This window comes from Anguilla anguilla, chromosome 11 (genome assembly GCF_013347855.1).
Source record: "Anguilla anguilla isolate fAngAng1 chromosome 11, fAngAng1.pri, whole genome shotgun sequence".
Lineage (NCBI taxonomy): Eukaryota > Metazoa > Chordata > Actinopteri > Anguilliformes > Anguillidae > Anguilla > Anguilla anguilla.
The window spans coordinates 35829420-35848739 of NC_049211.1; the positions used below are offsets into that span (position 1 = coordinate 35829420).

At 46.5% G+C, this 19320-nt stretch overlaps 2 protein-coding genes across 9 annotated transcripts in view; one reads left to right on the plus strand and one right to left on the minus strand.

Annotated features, from left to right (window-relative positions):
* LOC118207712 (low-density lipoprotein receptor-related protein 1-like) overlaps positions 1–7718 on the plus strand; it is a 141962-nt gene extending 134244 nt beyond the window's left edge. Inside the window, exons 85-90 of one of the 3 annotated variants that reach the window (XM_035381577.1) lie at positions 187–288; positions 555–628; positions 1340–1433; positions 1614–1652; positions 3322–3466; positions 5510–7718. In XM_035381577.1, the coding sequence (XP_035237468.1) occupies positions 187–288; positions 555–628; positions 1340–1433; positions 1614–1652; positions 3322–3466; positions 5510–5647 (592 nt within the window). In that variant the 3' untranslated portion in view covers positions 5648–7718. The remainder of the gene's footprint in view (positions 1–186; positions 289–554; positions 629–1339; positions 1434–1613; positions 1653–3321; positions 3467–5509) is intronic. The other 2 variants (XM_035381579.1, XM_035381578.1) reach the window with 2 other exon arrangements.
* Positions 7719–14004: 6286 nt separating this feature from the next.
* fmnl3 (formin-like 3) overlaps positions 14005–19320 on the minus strand; it is a 49377-nt gene continuing 44061 nt past the window's right edge. For 2 of the 6 annotated variants that reach the window (XM_035382462.1, XM_035382459.1), the window contains one exon: positions 17050–19208. In XM_035382462.1, the coding sequence (XP_035238353.1) occupies positions 18903–19208 (306 nt within the window). In that variant the 3' untranslated portion in view covers positions 17050–18902. Of the gene's footprint in view, positions 14125–16143; positions 16176–17038; positions 19209–19320 lie in introns of those variants that run through there. The other 4 variants (XM_035382465.1, XM_035382464.1, XM_035382460.1 and 1 more) reach the window with 4 other exon arrangements.

Here is a 19320-nt window from a genome sequence, read left to right on the forward strand (position 1 = left end):
TGAGGAGCACTATGTAATGTGCAGTGTTGAGTTGGACGGTGTATAGTGTTGAGGTGCAGTGTGTGTAATGTGCAGTGTAGAGGTGCGCTGTGTGCAGTGGCAGTGCTCTGTGTGAGAGGAGCTCTTGGTGTATTGCACGGGGGTTACACTTGGTTGGCATAACGTTGGTTCTGTCTGTCTGTCCAGCTGCACTAACGGCAGTATCCAGCCTAGCTGCTACACCTGTGAGGATTACTGCATACATGGACTCTGCTCCATCAACACACACACTACGCTGCCAGAGTGCAGGTAAGAGAGCACACACACACACACGTGCGCACACACAAGCGCAGGTGTGCACTTATATGTACATACACACCCTCATGCAAAGGAACACATGCATACACACAAATATGCATGTGCACATAAGCACTCTTGATGTAACGCAGAAGCCATGAACGTACTGTCCCTCTGAATCCCTCTCTAGAAGTGATTTATAGTTATTTTGTGTTTGTGTGTGTTTGTGTTTGTGTGTGTGTGTTTGTGTGTTTGTGTGCACCCGTTTATGCATGTAGTTGCCTCACGGGATGGAGTGGAAATCGCTGCCAGCTGGTTGCTGCTCCAGTAGATTCCTCGGTCTCTAACGACAGTAAGTGGCCCTGTTTCGTTTCTGTAGGGGTTCCTCTCGGCTCAGCCCTTGGACCGCCCAGCACTAAGCAAATTCTGCTTTCCAGAACGTCCTTCCAGAGGCATACAGCCCTAAGACTGCTCAGGCATATTATTTACACAGAGAGCGTTTAAATCTATGAAGTTCCACAGGGATGTCAGGATGTTTCTCATGTTTGTTTGCACAATGCCAGGTCACCTACTAGAGGCAGAGACCCGCAGGGCATTCAGGACCAGCCCTGATACAGCGCTGTCCTGAACGGCATCTTCTTTATTATGTATTAATATATTATTATCTTTTTAATGGGAGCAGTCCATCTTTCCATTTGCATTCTTCACAATAATTTTCTGTAATTGTTAAGACATTTTGTCATTTGCTTTATCTGTTATACTCCACAGACAGACAGACAGATAAATAAACACAGTATACACATGCATACACGTATACACATTTGAGCTCCTAGGATGAAAATTTAGCAGCCCAAAATTGTATCCCAATTAGAAGATTTTTTTATCTTTCCAGTTAGGAAATGTCCATTTTCAGGAGAAAATTCTCCTAAAATGGGCGCAGTGTAGAGCCCTGGTAAAATACATCTCTTTCTTACAGTTGAATATTTTGGATTGTAACTAATACTTGAAGACTTTAAGAAAAGGAAGTCTGATTTAATTAATTGTTTTTTCTGTTTCTCCACAGAAACCACTTCCATTGTCCTTCCGGTACTACTGCTACTATTAGTTGTGCTGTTGGTGGGCGGCGCCATCTTCTGGTACAAGAGGAGAATGCGTGGGTGAGTGGGAATCGCCTATCTGTGATGCAGCAGTTCTCTGTGCTCCTTTCTCTTGGCTTCCCTCCGTCTCTGGGTCTGACACCTCTCTCTCTCTCTCTCTCTCTCTCTCTCTCCCTCTCTTTCTCTCTCTCCGTCCCTTTCCTCTCTGCTGTGAGTAACTGCGTCTCTCCTGTCCCCCAGGTCTGTATGGCTGGGCAAATCCTGTTCCAGACGCTCGCGGTAACAGTCGCCAGGGTTACAATCTGCATTGCCCCCTTCCCCCGCCCTAACCCCCCCCCCCCCCAGCCCCCCCCCCCCCCACCCCCCTCCCGCCAGAGCCGTGCTGTCATGCTGTCATGCTGTCTCTGTTCTCCTGAGTCTATCCTTGTGCACCATCTCTCTGTTTTGCCTGCTGTCCTCCTCCTCCTCCTCCTCTTCCACCTCAAACCCCACCCACACCCTCCAGGAAAACGGGAAAAAAAAATGCTGAGGATTGTCCTGTTTTTCGTCCCCGCCCCCTCATCCTTATGTGTCTGTGATTACTGTAGTCGAGAGTGATGTCTTCGTGATGTTTCTGTGGTCGTTCCAATCAGGCATTCAGAAAAATGCAAAAGTTGAAATAAATAGACAAAAAAAAACAAACAAGCAAATCCAGCACTCACCAAGACCGACTTTCCAAAACATTGCAGAATTCCGGAACATTCCGCCGTTGTCTAGTGAAGCAGCTTCTTTTAGCGGTTCTGTCATTCCGTCCGGATCGTGCCGAAGCGCGTATCTGACACGGGCACGCGATGGCTTTGCGTTCAGGGCCTGCGCGCGTTTGCGTACACCAAAACGTTTGAGCTCCCAAAGCAGCCACTGTCACTCACGGTCTCCTCTGGCAACGTACGACGCCCGCGTCGCTTGCCGCTGTCGTTCTGTGTGCTTGTCCTTATCTGGAGTCATTTTACATGTCCGCAGCGCGCACATTACACATCTGCGTGCTCTCTGAGGGGATTCAGCTTTTCTACGGGATACGACTGTAGCCTCGCTGAGATTTGGACCCTGCGCTCTCAGGTCCGGTTCCCAAACCTGTAGGCCACGAGCCTGCCGGAGAAAGGCTCAGCAGACAGACGTGTAATGTGATGTAAGATGAGCGGATAAGGCCGTGCTCCATGTGAATGGGGTTCAGGTGACGTGCGGTACTGCGTCTGCCAGGCGGAAAGGTGCGTGTGTGTGTTGGTATGTGCTGGGTTTGCCTCTGCGCCTGCGTGTGGTGTGCCACAGTGGCAAAGGTCTGGAGGCTTTCAGCATCCTGTGTGTGTGTGTGTGTGATTGTGTGTGTGTGTGTGTGTTTGATTGTGTGTGTGTGTGTGTGTGTTTGATTGTGTGTGTGTGTGTGAGAGCGAGAGTGTGTTCATGCGTGTGAGGGTGAGATGGGGTCTTACTCTCGTGTGTGTGTGTGTCTGTGAGAGAGAGTGTGTTTGTGCGTGTGAGAATGAGATGGGGTCTTACTCGTGTGTGTGTGTGTCTGTGTCTGTGAGAGAGTGTGTATCCATGCGTGTGATGGTGAGATGGGGTCTTACTCTCATGTGTGTGTGTGTGTGTGTGTGTGTGTCTGTGTGATTGTGTGTGTGTGTGTGTTTGATTGTGTGTGTGTGTGTGAGAGCGAGAGTGTGTTCATGCGTGTGAGGGTGAGATGGGGTCTTACTCTCGTGTGTGTGTGTGTGTGTGTGTGTGTGTGTGTGTGTCTGTGTCTGTGTTTGTGAGAGAGTGTGTATCCATGCGTGTGAGGGTGAAATGGGGTCTTACTCTCGTGTGTGTATGTGTGTCTGTGTCTGTGTTTGTGAGAGAGTGTGTACCCATGCGTGTGAGGGTGAAATGGGGTCTTACTCTTGTGTGTGTGTGTGTGTGTGTGTGTGTGTTTCAGGGCGAAGGGCTTCCAGCACCAGCGGATGACTAATGGGGACATGAATGTGGAGATCGGAAACCCGGCGTACAAGATCTACGAGGGCGAGCCCGACGAGGACGTGGGAGAGCTCCTGGACTCCGATTTCACACTGGACCCAGACAAGGTAATGTGCACACACACACACACAAACACATACACAAACACACACACACACACACACAAACACATACACAAACACACACACACACACACACAAACACACACACACACACACACACGCATTGCACATGCACACACACACAAACACATACACAAACGCACAAACACACACACACGCATTGCACATGCACACACACACAAACACATACACAAACGCACAAACACACACACGCATTGCACATGCACACACACACACATTGCACGCGCATACAGACACACATATATTGCGTGCATGCACAGATGCATACAAACACACACACACTGCACAAGCTCAGACACACACATACACAGACATACTACACACAGCACACAGACACATACACAAATACATTGCACACATACACACACACAGACACATGCACACTGCACAAGCACGTGCACACACACATACACAAACACACACACGCTACACACACACACACACGCACACTGCACAAGCACGTGCACGCGCACGCACACACACACACGCGCAGACAGACACACACAGACACACACACGCTGCACACGCAGACAGACACGCTGCACATGCAGACACACACACACGCTGCACACGCAGACACACACACACGCTGCACACGCAGACACACACACACACGTGGCACACACAGACAGACAGACACACGTGGCACACACAGACAGACAGACAGACACACACACACACACACACTGTCACTAACGGACAGCACTACCTGCAGTTAGCTTCATCCTCCAGCTCAAATGGCTAGGCCTAGCTGAGTTTAGCAGCAGGACTGCAGACAGACAGACAGACAGACAGACATTCAACAGGACTGCAGACAGACAGGCAGACATTCAACAGGACTACAGATAGACACATTCAACAGGACTGCAGACAGACAGACAGACATTCAGCAGGACTGCAAACAGGCAGACACATTCAACAGGACTGCTGACAGACAGACAGACAGACATTCAACAGGACTGCAGACAGGCAGACATTCAACAGGACTGCAGACAGACAGACATTCAACAGGACTGCAGATAGACAGACAGACAGACATTCAACAGGACTGCAGACAGACAGACAGACATTCAGCAGGACTGCAGACAGACAGACAGACAGACATTCAACAGGACTGCAAACAGGCAGACACATTCAACAGGACTGCTGACAGACAGACAGACAGACATTCAACAGGACTGCAGACAGGCAGACATTCAACAGGACTGCAGACAGACAGACATTCAACAGGACTGCAGACAGACAGACATTCAACAGGACTGCAGATAGACAGACAGACAGACATTCAACAGGACTGCAGACAGACAGACAGACATTCAGCAGGACTGCAGACAGACAGACAGACAGACATTCAACAGGACTGCAGACAGACAGACAGACAGACATTCAACAGGACTGCAGACAGACAGACAGACATTCAACAGGACTGCAGATAGACAGACAGACAGACATTCAACAGGACTGCAGACAGACAGACAGACATTCAACAGGACTGCAGACAGACAGACAAACTAACATTCAGGCAGGCAGCGGGACTGCAGACAGACAGACAGACAGACAGCAGGACAGCAGACTAAGAGACGGACAGACAGACAGACAGATACACACACAGCAGGGCTGCAGTGACAGACAGACAGAGAGCAGGACTGCAGACAGACAGACAGCAGGACAGCAGACTAAGAGACAGACAGAAGGCAGACAGATACACACACAGCAGGGCTGCAGTGACAGACAGCAGGACAACAGACAGACAGACAACAGGACTGCAGTGACAGACAGACAGACAGACAGAGACAGTAGGACTGCAGTGACAGACAGACGAATGGAAAAAACAGACAGACAGTAGGACTGCACACTGGTGCACCTCTGGCAGTGTGTTTGGGAGGATAGCGCACGCCTCTCCCAAACTGACTGAGGGGGTTTCAGCCACGAGCAAGAAGATGGTGGCACAAAAACTGACTGGCATAGGATGCCTAACCTGACCCCCCCCCCACTCTCTTCCGACAGCCCACCAACTTCACCAACCCAGTTTACGCCACCTTGTACATGGGCGCCCACAACAGCCGCAACTCCCTGGCCAGCACGGACGAGAAGAGAGAGCTGCTGTCTCAGGGGGAGGAGGATGTGGTGGACCCCCTGGCATAGAGTGGCGCCCCCTACAGTCCACTAAGCACCGCTACACACAAACCCCCCCCTTCGCCTTTTTAAAAAAAAGCACGAACACTGTATAAAATGTACAAAATGAAGGACTACTTTTGTATGTGATTGCAGTATTATATTTTGTTCTTTGAAGATTCCTCTGGTCAAAAAAAAAAAACAATTTTTCTATACAATTTTTTTTTTTTAACTCGGTTCCACCCACACACACCCTCCTTTACCCAAGTAGTCGCTACCTCTGTGCAGAATCACATGAAAAAAAGGAGAGACTCAACATCGGAACAATTTTAATTTTTTATTTTTGTATGAATTGTATAGAAAAAAATTTGTTCCATTTCAGAAATGTCAAGCGTCAGTTTTCCATGGAAGTTAGGGGAGGGTGAGGTCAAATTTCAGTCATCAATGGTGCAGATGTTGGCTGGGCCACGTGCACACACGGGTGCATGTGTGAGTGAATGTGTGTGGGTGTGAACTGCAGATTGCTTGTAGATTCATGGTGGAATTAATTTTAAAAACATTTCTGATGGCATCTTCTGTATTTTAATATGATCTCAGAGAAATATGTTTGAGTGATTGTGTTTTTTCTTCCTTGCACAGACTAAATTTATATATATATATATATTTACATATATAAGCCTATGAATAAAGTGTCTTGAAAATATCCGCAGGGATATGAACTTGAGCAGTTTTAAAAAGCATATATTTGTTTTATGTTAAGAAAATGTTTTTAGGGCTCCAGAGATACAGAAATGGCATAGCAATGTCAGCAAATGAATGAATGAACGAATGGATGAATGAATGAATGAATGAATGAATGAATGAATGTGAGATCGTGAAACATTCCAAGATTTTCAAGCTTCCAAGGTGCGTGTGTGGGAGGGAAGAGCCCTTTGCGCCCGCACTTTCCATATTCCAGGGCCGAAGGGACCCGAATGAGTTTAGTCCGTGTTGAGTGGGACAGAGAAACAGCCCTGAATGAGTTTAGTCCGTGTTGAGTGGGACAGAGAAACAGCTCTGAATGATTTTAGTCTGTGTTGAGTGGGACAGAGAAACAGCCCTGAATGAGTTTAGTCTGTGTTGAGTGGGACAGAGAAACAGCCCTGAATGAATTTAGTCCGTGTTGAGTGGGACAGAGAAACAGCCCTGAATGAGTTTAGTCCGTGTTAAGTGGGACAGAGAAACAGCCCTGAATGAGTTTAGTTTGTGTTGAGTGGGACAGAGAAACAGCTCTGAATGATTTTAGTCTGTGTTGAGTGGGACAGAGAAACAGCCCTGAATGACTTTAGTCTGTGTTGAGTGGGACAGAGAAACAGCCCTGAATGACTTTAGTCCGTGTTGAGTGGGACAGAGAAACAGCCCTGAATGACTTTAGTCCGTGTTGAGTGGGACAGAGAAACAGCCCTGAATGAGTTTAGTCCGTGTTGAGTGGGACAGAGAAACAGCCCTGAATGGCTTTAGTCCATGTTGAGTGGGACAGAGAAACAGCCCTGAATGACTTTAGTCCGTGTTGAGTGTGACAGAGAACCAGCCCTGGAACATCGTCTCCAGGAGACGGGCGACGGCAAGGGTGAAAAAAATTAAGGGTTTGTCTTTTTGGCATTTACTCTTCCTTTCCCCCCCCCCCCCCAAGTAAAAGCTGATTAGGGTAAATCGGTGTGAATTTTAATGTTTTTAAACAGTGTCTCCACGTATTTTTGGACTCTCATTTTAAGTGCAGTCCTGGGGGTTTTTTTTTTTAAACGTGCCTATTAACCGACGGCTCATCGTTTCCCTGGTTTATCCTCCCCCCTGTAGCCCTGCTGCTAACGCTAACGTCTGTCTGCCTGATGCGTTCCCCACCTTGGCCGCTCTCAGGGGCAGTCGACTTGCTGCTTCTAACGGAGTCGATCAGCCATAATTTAATGCATGTAAGACTAAAAATATAGAAAAGTAAATCAGTTCTGCTTACCCAATACAACGTAACAGTATTCATGCAGTGTGGTTCACTTTGTTTCAGCTTTTTATTTTAAAAAATTTGTTTTTATAAAAACAATAGTACAATCATGTTACTTTTGAAATACACTTTTGCAAAAAAATCCTACATGCATTTTTATTAGAATTGTTTTGATTTTTTAAATACAGTTTTACAGAATAGCTTTTTATAGTAGAAATGCATGTCGGCTCAAACATTTTGGAAAGATGTTTTAATTTTTGGTTTTTGTTTTTTTTGCTGGAGTACTTTACAAAGTAAGTAACAAATATTGTTATAAATAAAAATTTAAAAAAAACCTCAAAACTGAAAATGTTTGTGAAATGATTTCCAGTTTGTTTCTGCATGTATGTTGACTCTGGGTTCTGTGTTTTCCTGTGTGATGATGCCTTTGTTCTAGCTCTGGGTACAGGATTGCGAGCTGGTTTTTCTTGTTGATAATTAGGATTTAAGGTTTGCGTTGAGATCAGTTTAGCTTGTGTAAATTCAACATGTCCTGGTATGTTAAATGTGTGAGTTAACAGCGAAGTTATTTTTGAAAGAAATTAAGAAATGGGTTGTGCTTAGGAAAAAAGTATTTAAGGTGTTCAACCAAAACATTTTTTATCATCTCTTAGTTATCCAAACAGATTTGTCTGTCTAGGTGTTCATTTATTTCTGTCTGGCCCCAAAGCTGTTGAACCACTAACAATTAATTGAATTTGAATCCACATTAATCAATCAAGATTTTGAATGAATCTAGACTTGTAGCTTTCTGCACAAAACAGTGATCCCTTCGTCAGTACAAAAACTCAACGTCATTATGAGACAGTCTCATACATTCTGTCCTTTTCACAAACTACACTTGTGGTTTCTTCTGTGTCCAAACCACTTAACATATTGTGATAAGTTTTATTGATTAAAACAATGTATACTCACATTTTAAGAATAGGCATATTTAGCACTTCACGGGAGCAATGCTGATGCATCAAAACATTTCCATTTCCATACAGCTATTTTTTATGTAGCTATTATTGTGGACTCCAAAAAATATATTTTAGTATAAACCTTTTCCTTTACAGGGAAAATCCAGGCTGCTGCTTAAATAAGCTTCCATTAACTATTTTCAATAAATCTTTGTCATAAAATGTAAAATATTATTTTCATGAGTTATTATTGCAGTAATCGGGACTCCAATGAAGTTGATTTAATGCGCAGATGTGGGGGGGGATGTAAATTCCCATTTGGAATCTCGAGTAGTGTTGGGCTGCCAGCTTCATCGGGGTCTACAGACATTGAGAAATGAGCCTGCAGTAACCTGTAGATGTTTCGCTAGGTGGCTTTGATGTGCCTTACCTTGAGGAAATCTGTCTAAAACGCAAACTAGCACTGCCAGATGAACCCGGTGAGTCTTACTAGGGCAGACTCCCAGGCCAAGCCCTGCTGGATGAGTCTTACTAGGGCAGACTCCCAGTCACAGCCCTGCTGGATCAGTCCTACTAGGGCAGACTCCCAGTCACTGTCCTGCCCTGCTGGATCAGTCCTACTAGGGCAGACTCCCAGTCCCTGCCCTGCTGGATCAGTCCTACTAGGGCAGACTCCCAGTCCCAGCCCTGCCCTGCTGGATCAGTCCTACTAGGGCAGACTCCCAGTCCCAGCCCTGCTGGATCAGTCCTACTAGGGCAGACTCCCAGTCCCAGCCCTGCCCTGCTGGATCAGTCCTACTAGGGCAGACTCCCAGTCCCAGCCCTGCTGGATCAGTCCTACTAGGGCAGACTCCCAGTCCCTGCCCTGCCCTGCTGGATCAGTCCTACTAGGGCAGACTCCCAGTCCCAGCCCTGCCCTGCTGGATCAGTCCTACTAGGGCAGACTCCCAGTCCCAGCCCTGCTGGATCAGTCCTACTAGGGCAGACTCCCAGTCCCAGCCCTGCCCTGCTGGATCAGTCCTACTAGGGCAGACTCCCAGTCCCAGCCCTGCTGGATGAGTCCTACTAGGGCAGACTCCCAGTCCCAGCCCTGCTGGATGAGTTCTACTAGGGCAGACTCCCAGTCCCAGCCCTGCTGGATGAGTCCTACTAGGGCAGACTCCCAGTCCCAGCCCTGCTGGATCAGTCCTACTAGGGCAGACTCCCAGTCACTGTCCTGCCCTGCTGGATGAGTCCTACTAGGGCAGACTCCCAGTCACTGTCCTGCTGGATCAGTCCTACTAGGGCAGACTCCCAGTCACAGCCCTGCCCTGCTGGATCAGTCCTACTACGGCAGACTCCCAGTCCCAGCCCTGCTGGATCAGTCCTACTAGGGCAGACTCCCAGTCCCAGTGGATATTCTGTTAATCCTTTTTTTTCCCTGTGGAGGCAAACAGGAACAGGCACTTGGCAGTGATTGCCAGTTTGTTCCATTGTTGAGCATTCTACAGTTGAGGCCAAAAGTTTATATACACCTAGGCTAAAGATATTCAAACTCAGTTTTTCACAACTCTGCATATTTCATGTTACCATACATTTCTTTTGGCAAGTCAATTAGAGCATCTACCTTGTCCACATCAGAGGTCATTTTAAAACAATCGATTAGAGATTTCAGCTTTAAATCATATCAGAATTCCAGTGGGTCAAAAGTTTACATACACCAAGTTGACTGTCTTTTTAAACAGTCTGGAGGATTCCAGAAACTGATGCAATGACATTTTAGAAGCTTCTGATTGGCCGATTGTCATAATTAGGAGTTAATTGGCACCTGTGGCTGTTTTTCCTGTTTCAGCATGACAATGCCCCCAAGCACATAGCAAGGTCAAATGGTTTTGCTGACAATAGTGCAGAAGAATTTGACTGGCCTGTACAGAGCCCTGACCACAACCCCGTCCAACACCTTTGGGATCGACTGGAAAGCCAACTGGGAGCCAGGCCTAATCACCCAATCAGTTCCCGACCTCACTAATGATCTTCTGGCTGAATGGAAGCAAATACCTGCAGCAATGCTTCAACATCTAGTATAAAGCCTTCCCAGAAGAGTGGAGGTTGTTATAGGAGCAAACGGTGGACCAACTCCACATTAATACCCATAATTTTGGATGAGATGTTGGATGTCAGGTGTCCACATACTTTTGGCGATGTTGTGTATTTTATGTAACTATTCAGCGTGTATCAAATAAGTACAATAATTTAACCTTTGTCTGGTTAACAGATCCTTGATAACAGTGTGAACATTATTCATACTTTACTCAACGGCTACATCTGTTGATCAGAAAATCAACGGCACAATTTCTAGATGTTTCCATGTGCTCACATTCTACACAGGTACTGTATAGCAGCCAGTCGCAGGTGCTGGATAAAGGTGTGATTGCAGTCAGGAGGATGAAGGTTGAACAATATGGGGGTAATTGCAACTGGACCAGAGGAGTCTTTAAGCATGGATACTCACATCAGGCCTTCACACTGAAATCCTGACCTGGTTTTCTTTTCGCTCAGGCAACTAACAGAGCGCAGCTGATTGGCCAGAATGTCTTAACACCTGACTCCCAGGTAAAGGGAGGGTGGAAAACAAGCAGTCCTCATCCCTCTAGGACCGTGATTTCAGTAACGGGCTTACAGGATAAATGAAACAAGAGGCAAGAGACGCATCCACTGGCTCATTTTGTATTCCTGTCTTTTATTTGTGGGGGAGGGGTCAGCTTTCTGACAACGTACACAAACTTGTTGGGCAGTATTTTTTCGTCACTTTCTTTGTCAACAAAAAATGACAATTGATTGCGCTGATTTTCAAGAGATATAAATGTAATGTCTATAGCAGGGGTGTCAAACTGAATCCCAAGGACGGCCGCAGTGTCTGCTGGTATTTGTAGTTTCCTTTCAATCAGCTGCCAATTAAGGCCGTGAGAACAAGAAAGGTGTGTGGATTCCTTAGCAGATCAACGACTTAAACGAAACGCTTGGGGTCGAGAACACCCCAAAAAACCAGCAGACACTGCGGCCCTCCAGAACTGGAGTTTGACACCTGTGGTCTATAGAAGTAGTGTCTGGTAGTCCCACTCAACTTTAAGGCAATGGGAGAACGGTGAAACCGCAGTCTGCCATGGTGAACACTACTGCACCACACAGCTGATTCCTCATAGTGATGTGAAACACAATCTTCACGCTTACTCGATGGCTATTTTAAGGGAAAAAAAAAATATATATATTTTTTTTTTTAGTGAGTCAAAATCGTAGACAACATTCAAAAAAATATTCCTTCACCTGAACGGTAACGATGTGAGCTTATGCAGCATGGCAGCCTAACTGAGTAACGTCTCACAGCCTTCTAAGTGAGTGACATCGCACTTCACCCCAAAACCTTTACACTCCATTCTGTTTGATTTGCAGCACTTCAACCCAAAACCTTTATGCTCTATTCCATTTGGCTCACAACTTCACCCCAAAACCTTTTCCATTCCATTCTGTTTGACTCACAGCACTTCACCCCAAAAACATTTCCACTTGTTCAAATCAGAAAGAAATTGAATTCAGTGACAAACGGTGCCCTGTCGGTTAAGAAATCTCAGCCACGTTGAAGGGCCTTTTTTTTCTGGAAAAGCAACGCTAATACACAACTCTGCAGGGCACCGGTGCATCAACACCCATTTCCCAACAAAACCACCGAGAGTGAAGACATTCTGTAGGCCGTTCTGTCCGAGCAGCGTCTGAATGAAGAGGATCTGTGAGGGATTGTGGGATTGAATGTGCTTCTGTTGAAATGGATCATTTTTAAACAGCCCTTCCTACAAGCCTTTCCAAATTCTGGCTTATATATGCAGCGGTTTTTATCTGTCAAAGGACATGATTTCATTTAAAATAAAATAAAAAAGCTTGCATATTCATTTTTTTTTGCAATATTTAACATTTTGGGTAAAGTTACTAAACAATGAAACAAAAAACATACAAAAATATCTTGACAAAATCGTAAAAAAAGATACGTTTTAAAAAGTAATACTGTCACAACAGAAAGGCACTTTAAAACAGAATAAAAACACCATCAAAAAAAAATTCAAAAGAACAAATGTTTGGTTTGCCTAGCCTCTCTGTAAAAAGGTATTTTTAAAAATGTTTAAAAAAAACTTCTGTAGTCGACCACAATCTGACCGCATTTTACTACCTTTCTGGACCAAACCAGAGTCCTCCATAGCAGAGATGGTCAGAGATGTTAACAAGAACATAAAGCCCTGTCTGGAGCGTGTCCATAAGGAGATCAGTCTGCAGGGCGTGTCCATAAGGAGATCTCAGTCTGCAGGGCATGCCCATAAGGAGATCTCAGTCTGCAGGGTGTGTCCATAAGGAGATCTCAGTCTGCAGGGCATGCCCATAAGGAGATCTCAGTCTGTAGGGCGTGTCCATAAGGAGATCTCAGTCTGCAGGGCATGTCCATAAGGAGATTAGTCTGCAGGGTGTGTCCATAAGGAGATCTCAGTCTGCAGGGCGTGCCCATAAGGAGATCTCAGTCTGCAGGGCGTGTCCATAAGGAGATCTCAGTCTGCAGGGCATGCCCATAAGGAGATCTCAGTCTGCAGGGTGTGTCCATAAGGAGATCTCAGTCTGCAGGGCATGCCCATAAGGAGATCTCAGTCTGCAGGGCGTGTCCATAAGGAGACCAGTCTGAGGGTGTGTCCATAAGGAGATCTCAGTCTGCAGGGCGTGTCCATAAGGAGATCTCAGTCTGTAGGGCGTGTCCATAAAGAGATCTCAGTCTGTAGGGCATGTCCATAAGGAGATCTCAGTCTGCAGGGCGTGCCCATAAGGAGACCTCAGTATGCAGGGCATGTCCATAAGGAGACCTCAGTCTGTAGGGCGTGTCCATAAGGAGACCTCAGTATGCAGGGTGTGTCTTGAAGGAGACCCACTTTAGCAGGCAGGCACTTTTTGGAATGCAAAAATCTGTAACTTTCATACAGTAAAGTATAGCCCTCCACCTGGAGCCTAAGTGTGAGTGTGTGTGCTTGTATGAGCATGTGTGTCTGTGTGTGTGAGCGTGTCTGTGTGTGAGCATGTATGTGAGAGTGTGTGTGTGAGCTTGTAGGAGTGTGTATGTGTGAGTGTGTGCGCTGGTATCGGAGTGTGTGTGTGAGCGTTACCCACGTGGGCTTGTATGAGAGCGTGTGTGTGTGTGAGTGTGTGTGTGTGTGTGTGTGTGTGTGTGTGTGTGTGAAGTGATCTCAGTAATCTGAGGCGTTCTCCCTTGCCCCTGTCTGTGATGAACAGGTCTACGACTCCACCAGGTGAGTCGGGGAAACCTTCCTTCCTTCCTTCCCAAGTCCAACAGCCTCCACAAATAAATACTAATGTTAACAGAGGTAACCCATTTTACAGTTCCAATGTGCTGTCTGTTTAGTCACCGTGACCTGAGAGGGCGGGGTTTGGGGTGGGGGGGGGGGGGGCGGGGGCGGCGCCAGGGGGCGGGGTTTGGGAAGAGGTCAGTGGAGGGGCGTGTTAGAGCCGTTTCCACCCGTTGCGGATCAGTGCGTCAGCTCGCAGGAAGGGCTGGCTTCGGAGATCTGTCAGTCAGGAGAGGAGAAATGAGGTTAACATTCGGGTTAGGGGGGGGGAACATCCACACCTGTGGGCTCTGTCTCTGCTCTTGTTGGACCATGTCCTGTGAGCAATATCAAGTACAAAATGTACATCATTATGTAATCGGCATGCTCTACTGAGAGTAGGGACTGCCACCTACCCTCAGAGAGACTAAAGCAATAATGTAATCCTAACACATACACAGAGTCCATTCCACAAGTAATGGAGCATATTATTACTGTAGCTTATTATACATTTATGAAAAAATATTTTTGTTACATTAAGTCATCATGTTGCAGAACACTGAAGGACAAAAAAATAAACAATTACACCATACAACAAGCTGTAGAGAATGGCTTCAATTTGATCCAGCAAAACAACTGCAGTGTGAAGAAACAACCAGCAGGTGGCAGCACGGCTAGTGTCCATAATTCATTTGTTTTTTTGAAAGGCCATTTAAATGCCAGGAAGGCGTTTGACTGCATGTGGGGAAACAGGCTTGATATATGTGACCAAACGCCCTCCCTGCTGTTCAGTTTTCAGCAGGGCAAACTCCCCCGCCAGTACAGGCAAGCATATTAACTACGTAACTATGAAACATTCAGGCTGTCCTTAAATGTTTTATAGCCTCTTATGGACCAAATGGGAGGAAAAGCTCTAAATGTTTTATCCATTTTTTCCTGTTATGCTTTCTCAATATCAGGTCAGTTTCTGAGGCACCACTGGGACCTCTACAGCGTGTTGATCACAGTGCTGCACTGCGTGTTGCATGTTACACGTTAAGTGTTGCGTGTTAAGTTTTTTGCTGGGTAGCACAAGGCAGGAGAGGTTAGTGGAGTAGCGGGGGCACGGTGAGGCAGAAGGACAGACAGACAGACGGACGGACGGATGGACGGACGGACGGACTGCGCTGCACAGCGAATGCGCCGGGACGAAGGAAGAGAGAAGACTTCCACTTATTCTCCACTTTCAATTCCTCATTCTTCATCTTCAATAAATCTTTTTTTAAAAATCTTTAAACAGCACCATTTGTCGTCATTCCTATGTTCACAGGGTCCTATGTTCCCCATATTTATATGGCACATAATGGGAACATGACAAAGGGTACTATGTTCCCAGGGTCCTATGTTCCCCAGCTCTACATATGTGCTCTTCCAGGGTCCTATGTTCCCCAGATTTATATGGCACATAATGGGAACGTGACAAAGGGGTCCTATGTTCCCCAGCTCTACATATGTGCTCTCCTAGGGTACTATGTTCCCAAGGTCCTATGTTCCAAGGTCCTATGTTCCTGGGAACATAGGACGCTGGGAACATAGATACGCTCCCCACCATTATGGATTTCTGCTGCAGTGCATCACGATAAACGTTCCCCAGACAGATTCCAAAAACCAGGGGGGGAAAAAAACCCAGTTTGGGAACAACTGGAAACGTATTCCCTTAAGGGCTGGTACTCCTGGGAAATACTGAAGTTATTGAGCAACATCTCTGCGCCCTGTTTTTAATACATACTGACTGATGAGCTCTAACCATGGAAACCAAAGGAAGTACCTCAACTAATTAAACTGAATTTGCTACATTTTCAAGGTGGAGCATTCACAACACTTCCTTTTAACATAAAGCTAAGAGCTCAAAACGGATGCTTAAAGCACAACCACCCACAGCTAGTGATGAGAGATTGAGGTTTCACGAACCCCCAAAATGGGTGGAGCTACAAAGAGCTGTCAGTCACGGCTCATTGTAGGTGTCTGATCAAATGGAAATGCTTTACTCTCCACAGCCTGGTTCAGAATCAGAGAGTTTCTGACAGCATATGGAATCTCTACCATCACTGGTGGTTTACAGTGGTGTTGTATTATGTGTGTGATTGCCTGTGTCCTGACTGTGAAACATGAGGAGCCCTGCGATTGGAGGGTGAGCTCAAGAGCTGGGAGGGGCTTAGCTTCACGGGGGGGGCGTGGCTGGCAGCAAAGCGGGGCGGAGTTACAGGCCGCCACCCTTACCCGAAATTAACCCAGATCGATCTTCAACTCTGCTGGATGGAGTACAAAAAATAAATAAATAAATAAAGTAACAGCAAGAGTGAGGAGGGAGAGAAGAGGTAAAACCAGAGCATTAGTCCAGTGCAGGGGTGACAAACCAAAGGAGCCCTATCTGAGGAAGGCTTTTGGTTCAAATATGATGCAATTATGTTAATTACAAAGATGGTCCTCCATGGATAGACTGACCTGCTAAAATGAAAAATGGGTCTGTTAATTGTGTTAAAAGGACTGGCTTGCGACAGCCAGAATGCTTTTACTGATGAAGAAAGAAAAGGTTAAGAAACTTGTGTTTTTATGTCTCCATGCAATTCTCCAAACATTCTCCACAAAGGAATCATTTCAGCTACACCAAAGATGGAAACTGCAATGCAGTGGTTTGATCCAGTCCAGGTCTTACCATCAGCACGTTAGCACCTCATCCACAGGCAGTGTCATCTCGAGGCACAAACACTGCTTCTCGTAAAACCTGAACTGGCTGAGGACCGCTGTTCCCTCTCCGTTACAGAACAACCGGAAGGGATTCCGAGTCATCAAAATAACGATAAGCTCAGTCTTTTCCCATTTTCAAAAATGGTTTTGGAATGGTTATAACACAATGTTTCCCCTGGCCAATCGGTTATGAATGAAAGCAATCGGTTACACCTGTAGACAGCTGGCTGACACTTGTGTGAATGTTTATGAGGTCAAAGGTCAGAGAGAAAATGCATCAGCTGCCCTTTGGTTCCAAGGGGGCCCAGGTTAGTCGGAAGTGGAAGGGGGGGAGGGGGGGAAACGCAGGTGACGGAGGGCATGCAGGTTCATACGGCATGCACGGGGGGGCGGGGCGGAGCGGAAACGAAACGGAGGTCCGCACAACCTTGGGGGGGGGCCGGGAGAAGGAACGGGGGGGGGGGCGGAGCTAGCAGTTGGACTCGTCGCAGAGGTTGGTCTCGCAGAAGAAACGGGAGCCTCGCTTGGCGGTGCGAGCCGTGAAGGGCACGCTCTTCAGCACTGCGAAAGAGAACAGGTCACACGTCCGGGAGCGGCCGCGCCCCAGCTGCTGTCCCCCCCCACCGGCCCCGGATCCGCATCCCCGTGTGATGGTCAAACACTTTACCTCCGTCACCAAGTCTCATCACGCTACTATTCAATCACTTCTGTTCATTCTTAGAAAACTCCCCTTACCCAGAGTGACTTGACCTAGCTTACATTGCACACACTTTCTGTTTATACCGTTAAATAGATACTGAATAAATGTGGGCTTATTACTTTGTCCAAGGTTTGAAACAGTGTGCCCCACCAGGGATTCAAACTTGCAACCTCTTAGCTACAACATCGATAACGATGCTCCTGTTCCTTGTACTACGGTCATTGTCACAGGATGTCATTTCTCGTGGGAACCTGGGCCACGAGGGAAACGTTAATCTCCATCCTAATCGTATTATTCCCCGGCCAGACGCCGCAATGCTGCCCCCACCTGGGCAGCCCGGGTGTTGACTCCACAAGGGTAAGCCGTTAGAACAGGTTTAATGGGGAACTATATTGGACAGGGACTCGGGTCAGCTGCTCAGGTAAGGGACCGTTGAGGTAAGCAGGGAGGTGGTAGTGTGGGTGGGGTTTAGGAGCGTTCAAGTCCAGGTAAAAAAAAAAAGAGGACTTCACTGGATTACTAAACCCTCCCAGGTGACACAGGAATTGCCATGTTTCTCCTGGTGTGGGATCCTGCACCTCCCGGAGAGTAAACCTCAACAACAGAGACATTACAGGAGTACGTGGACTGGGTAAGGAGTCCTTTTCTATGATCATGATGTATCATGACAAACATCTGGCTGTCCAGATATGACAGTTTATCGTTTAGGTTTTCCATACTGCGTGTATCCTGACAGATTTCTTCTGTTTTGTACATACTGTATACCATAGCACATAACACATACCATGTCATTGCATGCATCACAAGAAGATTAAAAAGATACAGCACCTGGATTATGCAAATAACATGACATATTTATCAGTAAATATGGCAGGCTAGCAAGACAGTGCCTGTGATATGCAGATTTTATGACAGATGTATCATGACAGATTTATCAGTCAGCGCATATATCATGACAGATTTATCAGTCAGTGCATATATCATGACAGATTTATCAGTCAGAGCATATATCATGACAGATTTATGAGTCAGTGCATATATCATGATAAATTTATCCGCCAGTGCATCTATGACAGATTTATCAGTCAGTGCATATGTCATGACAGATTTATCAGTCAGTGCACATATCATGACAGATTTATCAGTCAGTGCATATATCATGACAGATTTATCAGTCAGTGCACATATCATGACAGATTTATCAGTCAGCGCATATATCATGACAGATTTATCAGTCAGTGCATATATCATGACAGATTTATCAGTCAGCGCATATATCATGACAGATTTATCAGTCAGCGCATATATCATGACAGATTTATCAGTCAGTGTATATATCATGACAGATTTATCAGTCAGTGTATATATCATGACAGATTTATCAGTCAGTGCATATATCATGACAGATTTATCAGTCAGTGTATATATCATGACAGATTTATCAGTCAGAGCATATATCATGACAGATTTATCAGTCAGTGTATATATCATGACAGATTTATCAGTCAGAGCATATATCATGACAGATTTATCAGTCAGAGCATATATCATGACAGATTTATCAGTCAGTGCGTGTATGATGACAGACTCATCAGACATTGGGCCCTGATTGTGGAGAGAATCGGACCTGAAAGGCACTGTTTCCTGTGCGCAGTGGGGTCCTGACAACATAACACACTGTGCACTTCTGCAGGGCGGAGACCTCTAGGACTACAGTGACCTTTGACCCGAGACAGCCTGTCCCAGCATGCCCCTGGCCCCTGACTGCCCCACCTGTGATGATGTCCTCGATGGTGCCGTCCTTGCCCTCGTACACGGGCCGGTGGTCCTTGGCCTGCCGCTTGCGCAGTTCCAGGATCAGCTCCTGCTGCTGCTGCCTCTTCTTCTGCGCCTGCACCTGCGGGAGAGAGGGGGTGGGGGGGGGGGTGCTCAGTCCCGTACCATACGCTCAAACCAACCAACCAGAGTGGGGCAGGGTGGGGCAGGGCAGGGCAGAGCAGTGTGGGGCC